Source organism: Osmerus eperlanus, chromosome 11 (genome assembly GCF_963692335.1).
Source record: "Osmerus eperlanus chromosome 11, fOsmEpe2.1, whole genome shotgun sequence".
Taxonomy (NCBI): Eukaryota; Metazoa; Chordata; class Actinopteri; order Osmeriformes; family Osmeridae; genus Osmerus; species Osmerus eperlanus.
In genome coordinates, this window is record NC_085028.1 from 2,767,043 (window position 1) to 2,786,197 (window position 19,155).

Here is a 19,155-nt window from a genome sequence, read left to right on the forward strand (position 1 = left end):
AGAGAGAGAGAGAGAGAGAGAGAGAGAGAGAGAGAGAGAGAGAGAGAGAGAGAGACAGAATGACCTTGGTGACAGACAGAGCAAATTGCACCTTGTACAAGAAAACCCAGATGCGTTTGTGTGTGTGTGTTCCCTTGCTGTCAGAACCGACAGTCAGTTACACACTGACCTGACAGTGTGTCAGAGTGGATTGACAGCAAATGCAGCTCAATGTATTATTGTGGTGACAGGATTAACTCACCACACCATGACAAGAACAAAGGTATCTCGATTGTATCTCGACCATGAACTATGAGATTGACATCACTCATTATTACATTATGGAGGCGGACTACAGTACATACAGTATACAGTAGGATGTGATCTAATTAAACACCACTGTAAAACATCACATAGAACATTACATAATTACACTGGACGAGAAGAAATTGTGTGGTATGGTTGAAGTCATAAGGTACACAATTGTATCCCACCCATCTTCAAGACAGTACAAATATGTGCTTATGCTCCATGTTCAGATGCGTAAATGAACAACTGAGGAATTAGTCTGAAATCAATTTAGAAAGGAAACCTTGTGCTTGCTGAAACGTTTTTTGGTGGAAACTGTGATGAAAGATGACGGCATTGGGATCTCTGGATAAGGACGGTACAACATCCGAGGGAACAGCACCCTCATGAACTATTCATTGAAACTACTAGCAGAGAAGTATTTCAGATTGAGACTGGATGTCAGGAGGCGTCTCACCAGTTGAACTCATTGTAGTCGTTGTGAGCTTCCCACCAGAAGTAGAACCAGACGAGGAGGAGAGAGAAGGTGAAGAGGAGGATGAGGGACCACAGGAGCTCCCACTGTAGAAGACAACACACACCGTTCAGTTGACAGCAGGTTTCAAACAATTACAAACTTAAGACTTAATTCTCCGTTTTATTCCAAACCCAATGTCAGGTTTGCAATTAAGCTGAGCGATTCTGCAAATGGGACCTACACACTACATTTCACCAACAAATCATTAGTTATTTACATTAATCATCGATCAAGACTAAATGTGTTTTTTTTTGTAAATGACATTTCCTACACTCCAATGCAGTATAGGCAAACATTGCAAACAGCGTACATTATTCAAGTTATTAAAACAAGAACACCATGTACAGCAAAAACACGTTCTAAATATAGCTGCAAGCAGCGATTCGGGTTCCTCCTCAAAATGGCAAAATATCATGAAAATGTACATTGTAGACAGAAGGTCAAGAGTTGGACAACAAGAGAGCAACATCAATTCATGGTTGGCAAACCACAACAGGCTGAATTGAGATTCAAACTCAAGAGCACATCAACACATCAACTGTTGAGATGTTATGAATAGAAAGGGCAGAGTATTAGCTTTGGGACAAAGTTTAAGCAGCTGTAATTCAGTCATCTTTTGACATATCAAGGTGAAATTGCGCATGGTACTACAGAATTATGTAACCTGGATGTCTGTAAAGGCCCGTCACACCATAACGTTCTAGTCAACGTTCTATGACGTTAGAGGAAACGTTGGTAATCGTCCATGGTCGCTGATATAGCGCTGGTATAGCGCCAGAAGAGTGTTGTGTGGACGCTGGTGACGCTGGTAATCGTCGGAGAACACTGGACCAAAAAAACGAACGTTTCGAACATGCACAAAAGTTCTCATGGAGACGAGCGTTCTTCAACGTTTAATTTTAAACGCTGGATAACGTTTGACTAACGTTGCACGCGTTTGGCTATCGTTAATCAGTCGTTACTTGGTTGTTATTCATCGTTTGCGAAAAGCAAACGTTGTTTTCATCGTTTGCTTTCATCACACGTCGTCGCGACCCAGTGACACGTTGTCACACGCTAATAGTTTTCAAGGATGTCTTACTTGGTCGCTGTTACACGCTCCTCATGCGTCAGTCCCACGCTAGTCATGAGTTATAGTCACACGCTAGTCACACGCCAGATGTGTCCACCTCGCCCTAGAACGCTCGAAAATTTACGATTAGAACTTTCAGAGAACGTTAAGGTGTGACGGAGCCTTAAGGTTTGAAAAATAATCATACTTGTGACAGGCCCAATAGCTGTGGCAGGGTTTGAACCCATGACCTTTCACTTAGCAGTATACCATCTCAGCCCATTGAACTAATCTCAGCAATGGGTAATAGCATGGTCAGTTACTGTATAACAAAGTAAGCCGTTTCTCCTGTGGCAAGCATTGTTGGATTCGGCCTAAGTTTAAACAGCTGTAATTCAATCATATTTTGACATACCAAGGTGAAATTGTTTATGGTACTTCAGAGTGATGTCTTCTTGAACCCTATTAGGTTTGAAAAACCATCAGTCAAAATTATATTTGATTTATTGACACAAAGATATTGAGGCAATGTGGACATTTACATAAATACACCCCTTTCAGCCATTTTGCATTGTATTCCTTTTCACCCTATAGGAGGATTGTATTCCACACATACCAAGTTTGAAGACAGTTGGACTTACGGATCAGGGGGAGAGCAGTTTTGTAGGTTTACCCTAATTTTCACTGTACAGCAAAATCTATCATGGCAGACCTTATGGGTCCTTGAGGCTTTTTTGTTCCCCATGAGAAATGAGGCAAGTATATAAATCCAGGCATTTTGGAGAAACGGAGCACAGGAGAAATCACATAGACTTCGGGCGTGGCTTATAGCGCCACCTATGGGCGTACGTGGGCCAATAGCGGTCTGGGACTAGTGAGTGACCTGGTGTAACATTGGGCCAAATTTGAAAAAATCGGGTCAAGGACTTTGAGCTATTGAGCCATTTCATGGAGAACTAACAAAAACAGTAGGTTCCCTCCTACCGTAGGAACCCTAATTAGGGTAAATTTCATGCTCAGCAGAAGAACTTCCATTAAGATGCTGACCTATGTAGACAAGTGTCCTCATTAAGAAGTAATAACTTTCATTAACTTAATAGCAAATGAACCAAGTCAGTTGTCAAGCTCTATTAACAGACAAACATACACACGGTTTTCCTGACAATTTTTATACCTATTCAACAAAACATTTAGCTTAAAACCGCAAGTCTTAAGCCTTGACCGGAAATGTTAAACCCACATGAATTGATAACCCTTAGCCCTGAGAGATTGGAGTCTTCACTGACTGCCAAAGATGCTCGTCATCGGGATTTGCGCACCGGCATAAAAATGAGCCTGCTGAACTTGTGTCTTGTGAGGTGTAGCCTAGCGGCTAGGACATCAGACAACTCCTCTGAACACACATACTCCTTATCCAGTATACAAACACACCAAAACTCAAACTCAATCTGTGAGTTGTACATTTCCTGTATGCTACAGTACTTATATACCCCCCCCCCCCCCACACACACACACACACTCCTCCTCCTTATGTAGAGATGGAGGAGCAGTGAGCATTCAGTAATAATGTGAAACTCCTAACAAAGTGGCATGAATATTCATGCTGATGGATTCATTTTGGGTGAGCTGTGATAATGGGGTACGGTGAGAGTGATGCCAGTAATGGGTAGGGAGGATAAGAGGGTGGGGTTATGTGATCATGCAGAGCAGCTAGAGAGCAGCTTTAACTGGGGAGCAAAGAGCCACATGTGGGTCTGTGGATTACGGGTTTCAGTGGCTTGGGAGATTTGGGCTTAAGCATGTGCTGGCAGGGAAGATGGAAGAGTCTCTTGATGCACTGAACTTTATCGTTCTGGTCCTCATTTGCATTTACATATTCATAGGAATTGGATTTGTTGAAATGAAATGTGTTTAGTCAGGACAAATTGTGATGTGTTTAAACTAAATGGTAGTTTATGTTTATATGATCACAGCCATCATAAAAGAAAGCCTTCTTTTGACATTGTAATCCGCAGCTACATGAAAAAATCACAGATGAAGCTAGGCATTTTTAATTCCCTTTCGGCTTAATGTTGAGTGCTCCACAGAGGGCTCATTTAATTAAATTCTCTCCTCCTGTGTGGTCTGATTTATGAAACGCACAGTACGTCCTCCAAGCTGTTATAAGTATCAAAACATATCCACTGCTAAGCCTTGCTACTTTGCTGTCATTTGTTACTTTGTTGAAATTGTGCTGCTGTATGGATTGACACAGATCAGATCATTAATAATCATTTTTAAATTGGATTATTGTTACAATTATAATTGTAAAATGTTTAGATCCCCTGCTGATTTTGTACGTTTGCCCACTGACAACGAAATTATCAGTCTATAATTTTAATGGTAGGTTTATTTAAACAGTGAGAGACAGAATAACAACAAAATAATCCAGAAAACACTTTCAAAACTGTTATAAATTGATTTTTATGAGTGAAATAAGTATTTGACCCCCTCTCAATCAGAAAGAGTTCTGGCTCCCAGGTGTCTTTTATACAAACTGAGATTAGGAGCACTCCCTTTAAGAGTGTGCTCATAAATCTCAGTTTGTTACCTGTATAAAAGACACCTGTTCACAGAAGCAATCAATCATTCCAAACTCTCCACCATGGCCAAGACCAAAGAGCTGTCCAAGGATGTCAGGGACAAGATTGTAAACCTACACAAGGCTGGAATGGGTTACAAGACCATCGCCAAGCAGCTTGGTGAGAAGGTGACAACAATTGGTGCATTTATTTTGACATGCGTTTTTCTGAATTTTGTTGTTATTCTGTCTCTCACTGTTCAAATAAACCTACTATAAAAATGATAGACTGATCATTTCCTTATCAATGGGCAAACGTAAAAAATCAGCAGGGGATCAACAACAACAAAAAAATCCCTCACTGTATGACCCAAAACCTCTGCCGCACCCCAGGACTGACGCATTCTGAGCAGCAAATAGTTCAAAGAGAATTAAACACAACCCTACAGCACAATGAATAAACATGACCCATATAGGCAATAACAAGTTGCATCAACTCATAAAACAGTACATTTTATACTTCAGGTCCAGCCACTGAACTGAAACAGTCTGTGACATCACCGCGCCAAATGCAGTGTTGCCAATTTAGTGAAAATAAAATCTTATCTAGCAACAAATAAGCAGACTTTTCTGATACTTTGGCAATCTCTGTTTTTGTTGCTGGGCAGCAGCAAAATAATATTGTATTTCCATGTTCTCATAGAAAGTCACACCCCCCTTTTCGGGAGCGGCAACAAACATACATGGACACGTTCAAACAGACAACATAATTGGATGAAGGAATGCGAATGCAACTAGAGAGGGTACAATTTCTGGGGAAATTGTAGGGTGTGCTTGCTTGCGTCGGTTGGACAGGGGTCCGTTTTTTAATGCCATTTTTACAACTGATATTTCTGTATTTTATATAAAAATGCATACTTATTATTTATAAAGATTACATAGATTTAAAAGCATTTTTTTTTTGCTGCTCATTTACAACTGAAAATACGAGTGAAGTGTAGAATGAAATGGATGTCTTCTCATTTCCCCTGCAAGAGGCAGCCTCATCGTTGAATCAAAAAGAATACATTTGGCAGACCGGTGTACAAATGGACCTAATCTCTATGACTTAAACGTCCTTTTAAGTTTTTCCCTTCTCGTGATATTTTCATGCATTTAGCCTACTCATTGCATTCATTCATTAATAAAGAACCCCCTTTGAAGATTATTCTACGACGTTACCCGGCAGTAGAAGATGGAATCGCGATTCAAACAGTACCATCTGCTAACTGAAAATATGCCCCCCAAAACGTAAATAAGCTTGACATTTATTTAGTGGAAAATCGCTCATTCATAAAAAGCTCACTGGTAGCGATCATTGTAAGGTAACAACGCAAAATGCGATATAGCCCTGTGTGGAGAAGCTGCCCCGGTAAATTCTACTACTACGGTACAGTACTAGACTACTGCTGTGTTCGTCTCGGTAGCGATTGCGTTGGTTGAATTGGATTTAACGTTCCGTTGTACGGTTTAGGCTGAAATTAATAATTTTCATGAACAGATTGACAAAGTTTAGGCTGTGGCAATGAAGTTCAGGTTAGTAGTTAGATAGACTTTTGATTTAAGTAAGGGGAGTGCCGAACATGTTCTGTCGCCGTTTGACTTCCTAAACAGCTGTGTATGTTAGATGTTTTTGTTGTGTGTCTCGCGTAGGCTACAGCGTTGCAGTGATACACTGGATTGAAACCACAGGTAATGATAATTTCACAATTTGTCACCGATTCTGTTCATAACTTATATGGACAGAATTTCTAGGCGCAGCCAGGGCGTTGAGGGGGTCCGGTTTGGGGACCTCAGGATCGGGTCGCTGCTTTTTGCGGATGATGTGGTCCTGTTGGCTTCATCGGGCCGTGACCTCCAGCTCTCACTGGAGCGGTTCGCAAACGAATGCGAAGCGGCTGGGATGGGAATCAGCACCTCCAAATCTGAGGCCATGGTTATCGACCGGAAAAAGGTGGAGTGCAACCTCCGGGTCGGGGAGGAGATCTTGTCCCAAGCGGAGGAGTTCAAGTATCTCGGGGTCTTGTTCACGAGTGAGGGAAGGATGGAGCGCGAGATCGACAGGCGGATCGGTGCGGCGTCCGCAGTGATGCGGGCTCTGCATCGGTCCGTTGTGGTGAAGAAGGAGCTGAGTCGAAAGGCGAAGCTCTCTATTTACCAGTCGATCTACGTTCCTACCCTCACCTATGGTCACGAACTGTGGGTAGTGACCGAAAGAACGAGATCGCGAATACAAGCGGCCGAAATGAGTTTTCTCCGCAGGGTGTCCGGGCTCTCCCTTAGAGATAGGGTGAGAAGCTCGGTCATCCGGGAGGGGCTCAGAGTAGAACCGCTGCTCCTCCGCGTCGAGAGGGGCCAGTTGAGGTGGCTCGGGCATCTGATAAGGATGCCTCCTGGACGCCTCCCTGGTGAGGTGTTCTGGGCACGTCCCACTGGGAAGAGGCCCCGGGGAAGACCCAGGACACGCTGGAGGGACTGTCTCTCGGCTGGCCTGGGAACGCCTCGGGGTCCCCCAGGAAGAGCTGGTGGAAGTGGCCGGGGAGAGGAAAGTCTGGGCTATAGTTAGCCTAGCTATCCCCCAAGTTAACAGATGCGAAACGAATGTTCTGCTACAGGTAGTCACGCGTGTTTTCGTGACGTTAGTGACGTTAGTAACGTCAGTGACTGTGGCTAGCAAATTAGCCACCGTTAGCTTCACTTTTCGCCACAAAAACTTAACTTAAGCCCAAACCATGCAACGGAACGTAAATTCCAATAGAAGCAACGCAATCGCTACCAAGACGAACCTTTTGACACCGCCGTTGTGTATGTAGGCCAAATATTGACTGAGTTTTAGGGGGGGCGAAAATAAACAATAATAAATATATATGTGAGAGAACAAAGGTTGTGCTCTCACCGAAGGCTTGAGCACACCCAATAACAAACATAACAGGCAGGACAGCAGGTGGGATGAAGCGACAAATCTCCTTGAATCTTTCAACGGTCCTGGACTAGGGGTGCAGGCCAGCGAGAGGCTAGCAGCTCTGCTCATCGATTAGCCTGTTCTGGCTGTGGCTCCCATGGTGCTTAATGATTACCAGCACCATGAGGGAGACCTTGGGAACCATGAGAGAGGACATTGTTCACCTGTCAGGTGAGTCCCTCTGGTTGGAGGATAAAGATGGATGATGACTGTGGCAGGCCCAGAGGTTGTGTGCTTTAAGTATACAGCTGACTTTTATCAATCAACGCCCTGCTCTGCCTCCCAGCATGATGTATAAGACGAGGGGATCACAGGTTTAGAGGGAGATGAGACATCTTGTGATGCACTCATTCCTTCCTGCCATTCCTGTTTGAGAGTTAATCAGTCAGGGGAGTCTGGCGTGATTCTGCCTGCTTGGTGATGACGAAATGCATCTTGTACAGGTTCAGCTGTTTTTTTTTTTGGGGGGGGGAGGGTTGGCTTGAGGTATGTGCCGACGCCGTACTGTAGCCTTCAAAGCTGCTTTCCTGCCAAAACACCTCATTTCCAATGCATAAGTAGGAGGAAATGGCATTGGAGGGGGGTAGGGTTGACTTAACAAAAGCTTTGAGAGTTTTACAGGCTGAACAAGGACAGTTCTTGGGCAGCTGTGTGTTCTCCAAGTGGAAGTGGGATATGGAAAATCATTTCTTCCACCAGGGTGAAATGAAAACTGCTGTACCAGAGGGGGCTAGAGGGAAGAATGGAAAACCTCGTAGCTAAGCCCTGAAGACCAACAGAACAGACTAAAAATAGACGGATGAAAAGGATCAAGAGGTAATTCTTCTCAAAAATACATTTGGAATCATCCAAATCCCCCCAAAATCCCCCAAAAGAGGAGTTACGTAGTCCATGGGAATCCACCCCTGCCATGCATGGGATTTCAGTTTGGCATCTGTGTTTTTAAAACCCACCGTCATCAGTAAGATGACCAATACAAAATGGTTCAAATCAATGCAAATAATTCTAAGCACAATCGTATGTTGAGCAGCATTCTCAAAACGACAAAAAGGCCTTTTCCATGGCTAACAGCTCTTCTTCCAATACTCTCTGTCTGCTGTCTCCATCGATTCAGCCAGGGGTATGATTGGATGAGGGGATGCCACCTCCCTGTATGAAAACCATGACTGCAAGCAGTCCTTTCAGCTGTTTGTTAAGAGACCATGCTAATATGGACTAGACTAGCCCATAGACCCATTAAGACAGCTGCATAGGGAAGACAAACTTCAGATGAACTTGAGAACCCTCTACCCCCCACAGACTAATCATTAAATATCCATGAATATTTAAATGTGGTTCTTCTAGAGCCTACAGTGTACACACACACACACACACACACAGTGGAGGGGTCCCTGCCCTACTTATGTCACTGTGGCTTGTGGTAGCTAAGCAGAGGAAAAAGCATTGTTCTATGCTAAGGGCTTGGTGTTTCAAATCAAGCGTGCAATAAAGGACGTGGGAATTCCTCTTGAACTAAATGCGTGTGGACATACTGTATAAAGGGGCATGCCTTTGTTCAGGGAGCATTGACTAAATATCAAAGCATAGAGTAGAGTGTGTGTGTGAAGCCGTGCCCGAAAGGGATTGAAGAATCGTGCTAATTGCAAACAATTAGATTTGAAGTTATGCATTTTTACAAGCAAGCATGTATCAAGTAAGCTTGTCTACCTCTACTTTACATTGCACTTTGCTACATTAAAGAATGATAAAATTTGAGCATTCCACCCACCTGTACAAGTCCTTCAAAGACCAACTCAATAATCAATCTGTTCTAGTTTCACAATTTAATTCCTTCCATTTGGAACAGCAAAGCTGCACATACAAGATATGGGGTGGGTGAAATAAAGATTTACACAAATACGATGCCACGAGTCCTGAAGGCACACTTGTACATGTGTGCGTGCAATACGCGTGAGCTCAAATCATTTAACACTGTTTTAAGTCCTGAAGTGCTAAGACTCCAAGCGGGATGTGTCAGAATATGAAAATGAATATGACAAACCCAGAGCGACAGCAATGGAGAAAGTGAGGTACACAACACAAGGTAACAGCTGGTGAAGCCAGCCCCTCCCCTCCCCCCCCCCCTCTGTAATCCATCTCTCCTCTGGGAAGGGAGGGGCCAATCATTTGTTTGTTTGTTTATCCAGCAGACCAACAATGTTGGCGGAGGTCCAGGGTTCGAGGGCTGCCAGGTCACTCCCTTCTGTAGAACCAGCTGTCCAGGTTAACACCTAGCTACACCAGGCTGTCTTGACCAAAGGAAACAACGTGCTTGCATTTACTTGCTTGCATCTTATGTACTTGTAGGATACAGTCATACCCTTGAACACTTTTAGGGTGAATATTCAAGGTTGAGTAAAGAAATGTATAGTCCAAATGAAGCACATTACTTAGCTGACCTATGTTTTCGGCTTTAATAAATATGTAGATGCTTCATTATGTCGAAGGTTTAAATTATGTTGAGACTACACGGTTATGCAGGGGTCTGCAGCTTTGGACATTCAACTCTTTTGTACTTCAAAAGTCTTGTTATTTGAGATGTTGGAAGTATGCAGTCCTTGGGCACTCACCCATATCTTGAGAGTTCGACAGGTCAAGTAAACATGAAAGACCTTGGTTAGCCTGCTGACTAAAACACACAAGAACATGTCCTTTGAGAAATCACAGCGTCATGAATAAGACTCTTGAAACCTTGAACAAACAATTACATGAGTTACTTGGACGCAAATGTGATACAAATATTTTTTTATGCCAAATTTGATTTCCCATCAGGATCTTCACAATGTAATTTAGTCTCCGAAGCTATGATTTATTCAAAAAGGAAGCAACCCAACTAAAATGGAAACTTAATTTTCAGCACAATTTCAAATAACCCACTTTAAAACACACACCCCACACCAAAAAAAAGTAACTGGCTATGGCTATATGCTGCATGATAAAACAACTTCTTAATAAATCCGAACTGTGAAAACAACCAACTTGGAAGCAAATGCTGACCTTCTGTTTGTTTTGTTGGCGGGAGCCACAGACTTTAATAACATGTCTACATGGAATTATTCTTCCTCAAAATGGTGGGCAATTATTGTATGTAGACAAAGTCCCTCCTGTCGGGAACTCTGGGTGCAGACAGATGAGGAGGGATTAGAACTGACAGACTGAATAGTCATTTCCCTTTACCTTGGCGAGGGAAAGATCTGGAAGATAACAACAACCCCCCTCCACCCAGACTCCTGTCTAGCGTCCAGGACCATTTAAAATCACATGGACAGGTAAATAAACAAATGTGTCAAATCGTCTTTGGCAGTTGGAAATAACCATACAACTAAATGGCACCAACTTCATGACTTCAAATGAAGAATTGTTTGTATACAAATATGCACATTTAATGAGGGGTCCAATCAATCCCATTAACTTCACATAACCATCAACTGGTGTTGTCAAATAATCCACTTCACTAACACGACTCTCCACACCTCATCATCCTTTTAATGAACCAAGAATCAAAGCTCTTGGTCAGTTGTGATTACAACAACCACCGCCCCCTCATCCCTCCAGCTAGCGGCTTCTCATCGCACATCAGATGGGATTAATTCACAAAGACACGCCGTCTCTCTCACACACACACACACTTCCTCTGCCTGAGTGTCTAGATGTGCGCCTGCACCTTCTGCCTCTGGCCTCCACCTGCTCATCATGTGTGCTGAAGCATACCTCCTAGCCTCCAGTCTCGGAGGAAAACATCATCCTCCTTGTTAACCTTCAGTCTGGGTTACGTTGGTGGGATGAACGGCCTGTGGAAAGCGTTTTTTGTCGAGGTGTCAAAGCCTGATGACCTTTCAGTCTGTTGGGGAAACAGGAAAGTGCAAAGCCAGAAGACTGCATCCTTTTCCCCATCTTGCTTGCTAAACACTCTCTGTTCTCATTTTAAGCCCCATCCAATATAGGTCAGAGAAAATGTGCGCACATTTAAACAGGCCAAAGCCATACATGACCCTAAATTTGGAGCCTTTGTGTCAGGTAAAGACTGGCTAAATGGAAACACTTTCAATTATTACTGAGGCAAGATCAACTTGCAGTGAATGACGTGGCTGGCCTTCTCTTAAATGTATAGACTTTTTATTCATACACTTTTCTTAAACAACCCGTGTCACTTGGTCTCAAGAGCCCCTCGCTGTGCCGTTCAGCAGAGCACACAAAGATGAGGAGAGAAGGAGGCCTCCTGTTCTGTGGATTATGAGAGTTCTATTTCAGCGTGAGACCTTGGGTTTCTCCTGGCTCACTGGAGCCAGTGACACCATCGTCACATGTAACCGATGCCCGTCCCTGATTGGTAAAACAGATTGTGCAATTGGATTATTAAAAGATGCAGAAACATGAGGTTTTCAGACATGAAGAAAAGTCTGTTCAAGTGACAATAATGGTCCAATGACACACACACACACACAAACCTGGTACCTGTGTCCAATTAGATTCAACAATGCTTGCAATGTTGACCTATGCAGAATTATGTTATGCGTTCTGGATAAGGGTTCAAGGGAAATGTAGGAATAGTACTTCCGGCTGCATGCCAGTCCTTCCCTGCAGAAGCCAACTCACTGAAGCTGTGGCCCACTGCCAGCCTGACTGAAGTAAAACACCAGTTGACAAGAGTCTGGGGAGCCTCTGAAGTTCTCTTTCCTCTGATGCACCAAATTCATTTAGTTAGATAGTTTCACACTCGTTGGTTTTACATCTTTTTTAAATGGAATGAATCACCTTTTTTGTTCAATCATTCACCCGTTTTATCTCAGTTACTGGTATCAGTTAATGGGGACATTCATGAAATGATTCACTTATTTTAATGCTGTGTCACATCAAATCAATATGAACTACGGTCTTTAATATTACCTTGACCATGGGAGTGAAGGCAAGATTTGTTTTGTCAGTGTACCGCAAGACCTGTGTATTTGCTCTAGGATTGCTGAGGCTGCAGAAACTGGCTCATGAGGAGCTAAATTCATGTGACGTTGTTATGCCCTGACATTGACGTCATTCCGTGACCACAGTACCTAAATGTATCCTTCTAGCTGGCACAACCAAAACCATTGGAGATTAGAGAGTAAGCCAGAAGTCACATTTTGGCAGAGGAGATTGGCTGGGGCCGCAGAAATGCACCATGGGAGGTTGACTACATCCGGCATCAGTGTGCGCATGGACAGCTGACTGGCAGTTACTCCCAGCGGGTCAAGAGCTACACATCTCCAGGGGCCATCGCTGACGGCCAAGAAATGCTGACGAGGCAGTACCCCATCTACCAGGCGAAAAGACAAGAGCACAACAGGAAACCAGAGCACAGGAATCCGATTTCCTTTCAGGATGAGGATGAAAAACCCATATCTTTATGCGCTACATTTTTGGTTGGCCTCCGTCCAGCCTGATCATCCTCTCTGACCCCCTCCAACAACACGCACAAAGAACATTCCGGAAGGCAAACGGGCCTCAATACCTTGATAAACTCTTCCTGTAGACACCATGCCTGGCTCGTTAAACATGCCCCCTTGTTTCTATTAATAGAAACACTGACACTTAACTGGCACTTAGTTGTGTTCATTTGCATCGCGTGGCTCGTGGAATGATGCAAGCCTGAGGTAACGCTGGTCACACCCTTGAGGAACTGAACTATGTTGTGTTTGCAAACAGACATTTCTATAGCCGAGTCTGAACAATTCCTCATATACTAGGTTAAAGCCCATAAGCCTTTATTACATGCTTGATGGACAATAATGAACTTTCAATCTCAGTCACAGGCTGGATGATTTTAGTAGACATCGAGGCCACAAATAGATGAATTTGAGCCTGCAAGGGCTTAATTGCAAATCAATTGTCATCAGTGCTTAAGAGCCAACAGGACATTGGACGGAGCACTGCTACGTCAGACACTGCTACAACTCAAGGTTATCAATTTAATGGATTGTTTGGCAAGGTTGTATATTAGATTGCTCTTTATAAATCATTGTGGAGAGTTTACAGTGAGCACATGTACACTCAGCCAACTGCACATATGTAACCACATCAGAACCTTGTGATATAAACTCCTAAACAGTGCCACAGTCATGAGTGAGCTAGCACAGACCAATGGAAAATATGGTTTCCTAAGGCTGAGCTCCTATTGGCTAGAGCAGTGGTTCTCAACCCTGGTCCTGTGGGACCCCCTGTCCTGCGTGTTTTAGATTTTTCTTGTCTCCAACACACCTGTTTCAAATGTATGTTCATTACAAGGCTTCTACAGAGCTCGATAACGAGCCATTTATTTGAATCAAGTGAAAGCAGGGAAACATCTCAAACATGCAGGGCAGGGGGTCCCTGAGGACAGGGTTGAGAACCACTGGGCTAGAGGATCTATTTTCATTACAAATCATTAGGGCTCCTCCGGTAGGAGGAAACCTATTGTTTTTGTTAGTATTCTTATTATTTTTCCTCTTCTACGCTAAATGGCTCAATAGCTCAAAAAGTCCTTGACCCGATTTGTTCAAATTTGGCCCAATGATACAACAAGGTCAATCACTACTCCCAGACAGCTAGTGACCCACGTACACCCATAGGTGGCGCTATAAACCACGCCCAAAGTCTACGTGATTTCCCCAGCGCCCCATTACTCCAAAATGCCTGTAAATTGGTATACTTGCCTTATTTCTCATGGGGAACAAAAAAAACTCAAAGACCCATAAGGTCCGCCATGATAGATTTAGCTGTACTGTCCAAATTTGGTACAACCTTCAAACCCTTCTCCTCATGAACCATAGACGCAATTGACTTGAAATTTGTAACAGATGTGTAGAATACATGTCTTTATATAAGGTGACATGGAATAAGAAATGCAATCTAAATGGCTGAAAGAGGTGAATTTATGTAAATGTCCACATTGCCTCAATATCTTTGTGTAAATAAATCAATTATATTTTGAGTGATGGTTTTTCAAACCTAATAGGGTTCAAGATGACATCACTCTGAAGTACCATTCGCAATTTCATGCAATTTTACCTTGAAATGTCAACCGTTTCTTAACCTTTGTCCCAAAGCTGACCAAAGCTAATACTCTGTCCTTTCTTTTTATAAAATCTCCACAGTTGGTAGCAGACAGGATAGAGAGACTGACTTGTAACCTTATGCTCATGAGTTCAAATCCCCATTCAGCCTATTGTTGTTGGCCAAACATGAAGTAGTTTGCTCTCTTGTTGTCCAACTCTTGATCTTCTACAGTGTGTTTATAATATTTTGCCATTTTACATTTACATTTAGTCATCTAGCAGACGCTCTTATCCAGAGCGACTTACAGTAAGTACAGGGACATCTCCCGGAGGCAAGTAGGGTGAAGTGCCTTGCCCAAGGACACAACGTCAGTTGGCATGACCGGGAATCGAACTGGCAACCTTCGGATTTCTAGCCCGATTCCCGGAGGATGCGGAGGAACCCGCATCGCTGCTTGCAGCTATATTTGAAATTATGTCTGTTTGACCTAGAGGGCATCCAGACATGTTTTAATACCATTTCCGTTGGAGAGGGTGGGTGGGTTATCATCAAAAGCAGGAAATCCCATCATTGAGGCTCATATGATACATTAGGTAATGAAAGATAGTCAGCTGTGTGGTTGCTGCGATGTGGTCAATATCCTCTGTTTAATGACAGCAGCCCAAAATCTGAAGCGAAACAGATGGCTAAAGGGCAAATAAATCCCTATGAAAACCATACTGTGTGAAAACGTAATGTCCCCCTCCACTCTGCTAGTGAAATGAATTGGGTGAGTGCATTAAGAGGTAGAGTGGACTGGAGCAGAGGTGTATGGTATAAGCCAAGCAATGGCTGATACCGTAAGATCATGTTCCCGTCCCAATCAATACTTTCCAGACGTGTTGTGCAAAACAAAAACGGCCACAAGTAACCCCCTGCGTTGGCCTGAGCACGAATTTCAGATCACACCCTCGACATGCTGCTCACGGTTCAAGCCTTCGCTTGACTCCTCACACAACCCCATCCCCAGGCCACCTTCTAAAACACAAGGCACGTGGTTTTATCTCCCAAGAGAAAACCTTAACCTGATCCCAAACGTTTTCCCTGCAGGGAAAAAAAAGGGGGACCGGTATAAAAACCTGCCCAGCTCACCTTGGTGGTGTCATCATGTGACCGCTGGTAGCGTTTCCAGCGGCATCCGTAGATCCCAGTTAGACATGACAAACACAGTTGACGCTCGTAGACCTGCAGGGGTTGGTGCTTCACCATGCTCCGTCAGTCCTGGCCCCGCCTCCACGCCACTAACATCCCATTAACCGCTGGGATCCTGGGAGGCAGATGCACAGGGAACACAGTTAGCAGTGTGTCTACAACATCATAAGTAAACATAGCAAACACAGAACTAATGCCCCTAAGACCTTTTATAGGAAAGGTAACCTTAAATGACTTATTTTGTGATCAGGCGCTATATATATATATATATATTTATTTTTTTGAAAATCTATTTTAAAAAAACTTGACCTTCCAGGGGGGGCGGGGGGTGCCGTTGGGGGGGCGGGGAGCCCCCCTAATATGATGGTAGGGGAAACACTGGTGAATCTTGTCAACATAAAATAGAGGCTACTGAGCAGAGCAGTTGTGTGCAATGAAAAGGGAATATGAATAAGGTTGCAAAGAGAGGGAGCATTTCCTGCAGATATCCAGAATCTCTTGATTTAAGATTTCAAGCCTCATAGGTTATCTATTATCCTCTTCTGCTGTAAAATGTCTTGACCAAATTCAAAGCATACAAAGGATCAGACAAGGTGATAAAGGCTTTCAGACATGTTAAGACCAGACACCGTACAAGCACCTTAGCTTTGAAACCACACAAAGCAGCACATTCAGATTCCCTGCGTCCGTCTCCAGTGACAACTGTCTCCGGCCGTCATGTTACCTTCATCAATATCTCTCAAGGTTGGAGAAAATCAAATCAAGTCACAATCGAAAAGGACAACGCAGAGAGATTCTATTGAACATCTTATTTAAAAACAAGTCGCTGTCACACACTTGGGGATGAAACTTCCTTGGTCAGCAGCCGTCTAGGTCGACATGGCCCCAGGTGGACTCCTGTCAGCCTATTAATTGTCAGCGGCATGCCTCAAGGATGCGCATATGGTGCCTAGCGGATACAGGCTGGCTTGGGCTTGAAGATGGCCCCATCACAGCTACGGCACTCAGGGACGCAGCGAGGCCTTGCACACCGGCGAGCCGCACTCTTTCCAATCAAACCTAAGAGCGATAATGACGTTAGAAGCCCGCCGTCTTTGATCACAAGTGTGTCACGTGACTCCGGGGACGTGGTGTAGCACGCAGCGCCTGGTGGGTTTTCAGCGAGATATGGCAGGTTGATTACCTAACGGATTACTGTAACCGACTGTGAGCCCACCATGGGGTAATTGGAGCATGGATAACAAGACACTGATAAAAATGTATGAAGTAAGTAAATGCTCAAATGCACAAGGTGATTACTTGACTGATACTTGAGGCTACACCGTTTATAACAGCGCAACATGGTCTTCTTGGGGCGTCATACTGACATTGATTTTGGACTAAATCTCTTACTGTATTTTCCTCAAAGCAGTAGCCTTTGGGATTGTTTTAGTGAGGAAACAGGCTGAGCATATTTAAACGTTAAAGACCCTCATCAGGCAGCAATCAGACTGGCCGCATGTTGCATCTTTGCGGGGGGGCTATGCTTCCTGTCATTAGAGAGTCTCCTGTGAGGAGGGTGGGGCTGCTCCCAGAGACCCTGTCACACCTCATTGGGAGTCTGGGTTTAGACCTCTGGCACAGCCCCGCCACTGAAACCCCTAGCTGGAACAGTAATTCCTCCGTGGTACAGCTCTCCAATCACACCTTAACTGGAGAATGCCTGTGGCACATCTCTACCTCATATGAGGATGTTGACTGTGTACAGTTTAATTGCTTCATGAATAAAGCCAGCCGTTTGGGTAGTCTATGGAGGACATGAACCACACCAGACTGGACAGCATCAATATAGGGGGATTAAGTAGAGGCTGTGGATCTAATCCGGTTTATGTCCAAAATAAATAATATATTAGTTGTGATGGGGAAGGAAAGCATAGGAGGTACACAAGCACAAATCCCCCCCCATACCTGGATCTTTGCTAGTCCAGACACACAGAGCTCAGTATCCAGAGAAGGTTTTATACAGTAAGGTCAAGGTCTAGAGAGAAATAGACACTGCATAATTAACCAGATCCTGTCTTCCTGTGCAATTCTGGGCTACTATCCTCCTGCACGTAATACTGATATGGAGTTTCTCCCTGGGCAGGATCATACAGTAAGAATGATTGTGTCTAAAAAGGAAATCAGGAATACATTTTAAAGCCATTTCAGGTCATTAGGACTGATTCACAGTCTTGTTAAATGATGCAGGCTTTTTTTTGCAATAGTAACTTAAAACGCTTCCTCTAGAAACGGAGAAAGGAGTCAGGATTCCAGAAAACACCGCCAGAGAGATTCAATTGATTGCGCAATAACAGGTTAAAGGCAGGGTAGGTAATGTTGTTGAAAAGCACTGACATATCTGCTGAAATAAAGGTCACATCCTGACAGCAACCAATACATCTAAAGGGTTGATAGTATAACATTTATATAAATCTGATATCTGTGGGCGTCACAGGACTGTAATAAATACAAATCAGTTAGTTTTGACTGAACAAAATGATTGGACGGCATTCGGACCATATGCAATGATTGGAAGGGCTACTTGTCTGTCTACCTACCCATCTCCCTGCAGTAGTCAGGCAGCAGGTTTATGCGTTTTGGGTGAGTGGCTTGGAATGGAGGGGGTGGTATATTTTGGTTTGAATACTTTCAAACTCAAGCCAAAATGGCTAGTTTTGCAAAACTTACCTACGGGGCCTTTAAATGATGCAGGCTTTTCCTTGGAACAGTTACATTACGCACTTTCTTTATAAACAGGAAAAAGGAGTCAGGATTCCACAAAACACAGCCAGAGAGATTCAACTGATTCAACCGCAATAGCAGTTGTTCAATGGAAGGAATGAGTTTTCCCAAAGGCAACAAAGTTGTTTTTCCAGTTTACCATTTGTTTAATTGAAATACTGTTTCCCAAACAGGTGTTCTCAGCAAACAAAAGGCTTTCCAACCAAATATACTAAGGGAACCGTCAGTGGCCAACTAATAAAAAAAGTACCACCATATACAAATGCTACAATGACCCCTGAGGTCAATAAAGTAACTTTTTGTACGAATGTTGCAACTTTTATGACTGAGCAGAAGGTCATGGAACGTTAGGGATTAACAACTGCTGATGTGTAAACTCAGACAAATCATTCTTGTCTGGACATGCAGATGTCTCATAACGACAACAACAACAAAGGATGGCTAGCTACTCAGTAATCATTTACAGCCTAATTACTGACACAATTGACCATATCCTCCATAAGGAAACATCAAGGTGATTTTTCAAAACATGCTCATCAAAACATTAATTTCATTTTATCTCCCACATTACCATAGCGAGGGATGAGTGTTGACACCGCTGGTTTAACACCTTGGAGGTGTAAACCTTGTGTGTCTCACAGCCTCAGTGTTAAAGCCCTTCTCCTCCTCAGGTGTTGGTTGAATATGGGCAACATTTACCAGAGAATCCTGGCAGACTGCATCTGAACTGAACACAC

The 19,155-nt window shown here is 43.5% G+C and overlaps 1 protein-coding gene across 5 annotated transcripts in view; it reads right to left on the reverse strand.

Annotated features, from left to right (window-relative positions):
* gdpd5b (glycerophosphodiester phosphodiesterase domain containing 5b) overlaps nucleotides 1-19,155 on the reverse strand; it is a 44,209-nt gene that overhangs the window by 12,827 nt on the left and 12,227 nt on the right. For all 5 annotated transcript variants that reach the window (XR_009931580.1, XR_009931579.1, XM_062472624.1 and 2 more), the window contains exons 2-3: nucleotides 15,596-15,770; nucleotides 746-849 (exon numbers count right to left, since the gene is read on the reverse strand). Coding sequence is in view for 3 of the 5 variants with exons in the window: in XM_062472624.1 (XP_062328608.1) it covers nucleotides 746-849; nucleotides 15,596-15,712 (221 nt within the window). In the remaining 2 variants the exon portion in view is untranslated. The remainder of the gene's footprint in view (nucleotides 1-745; nucleotides 850-15,595; nucleotides 15,771-19,155) is intronic.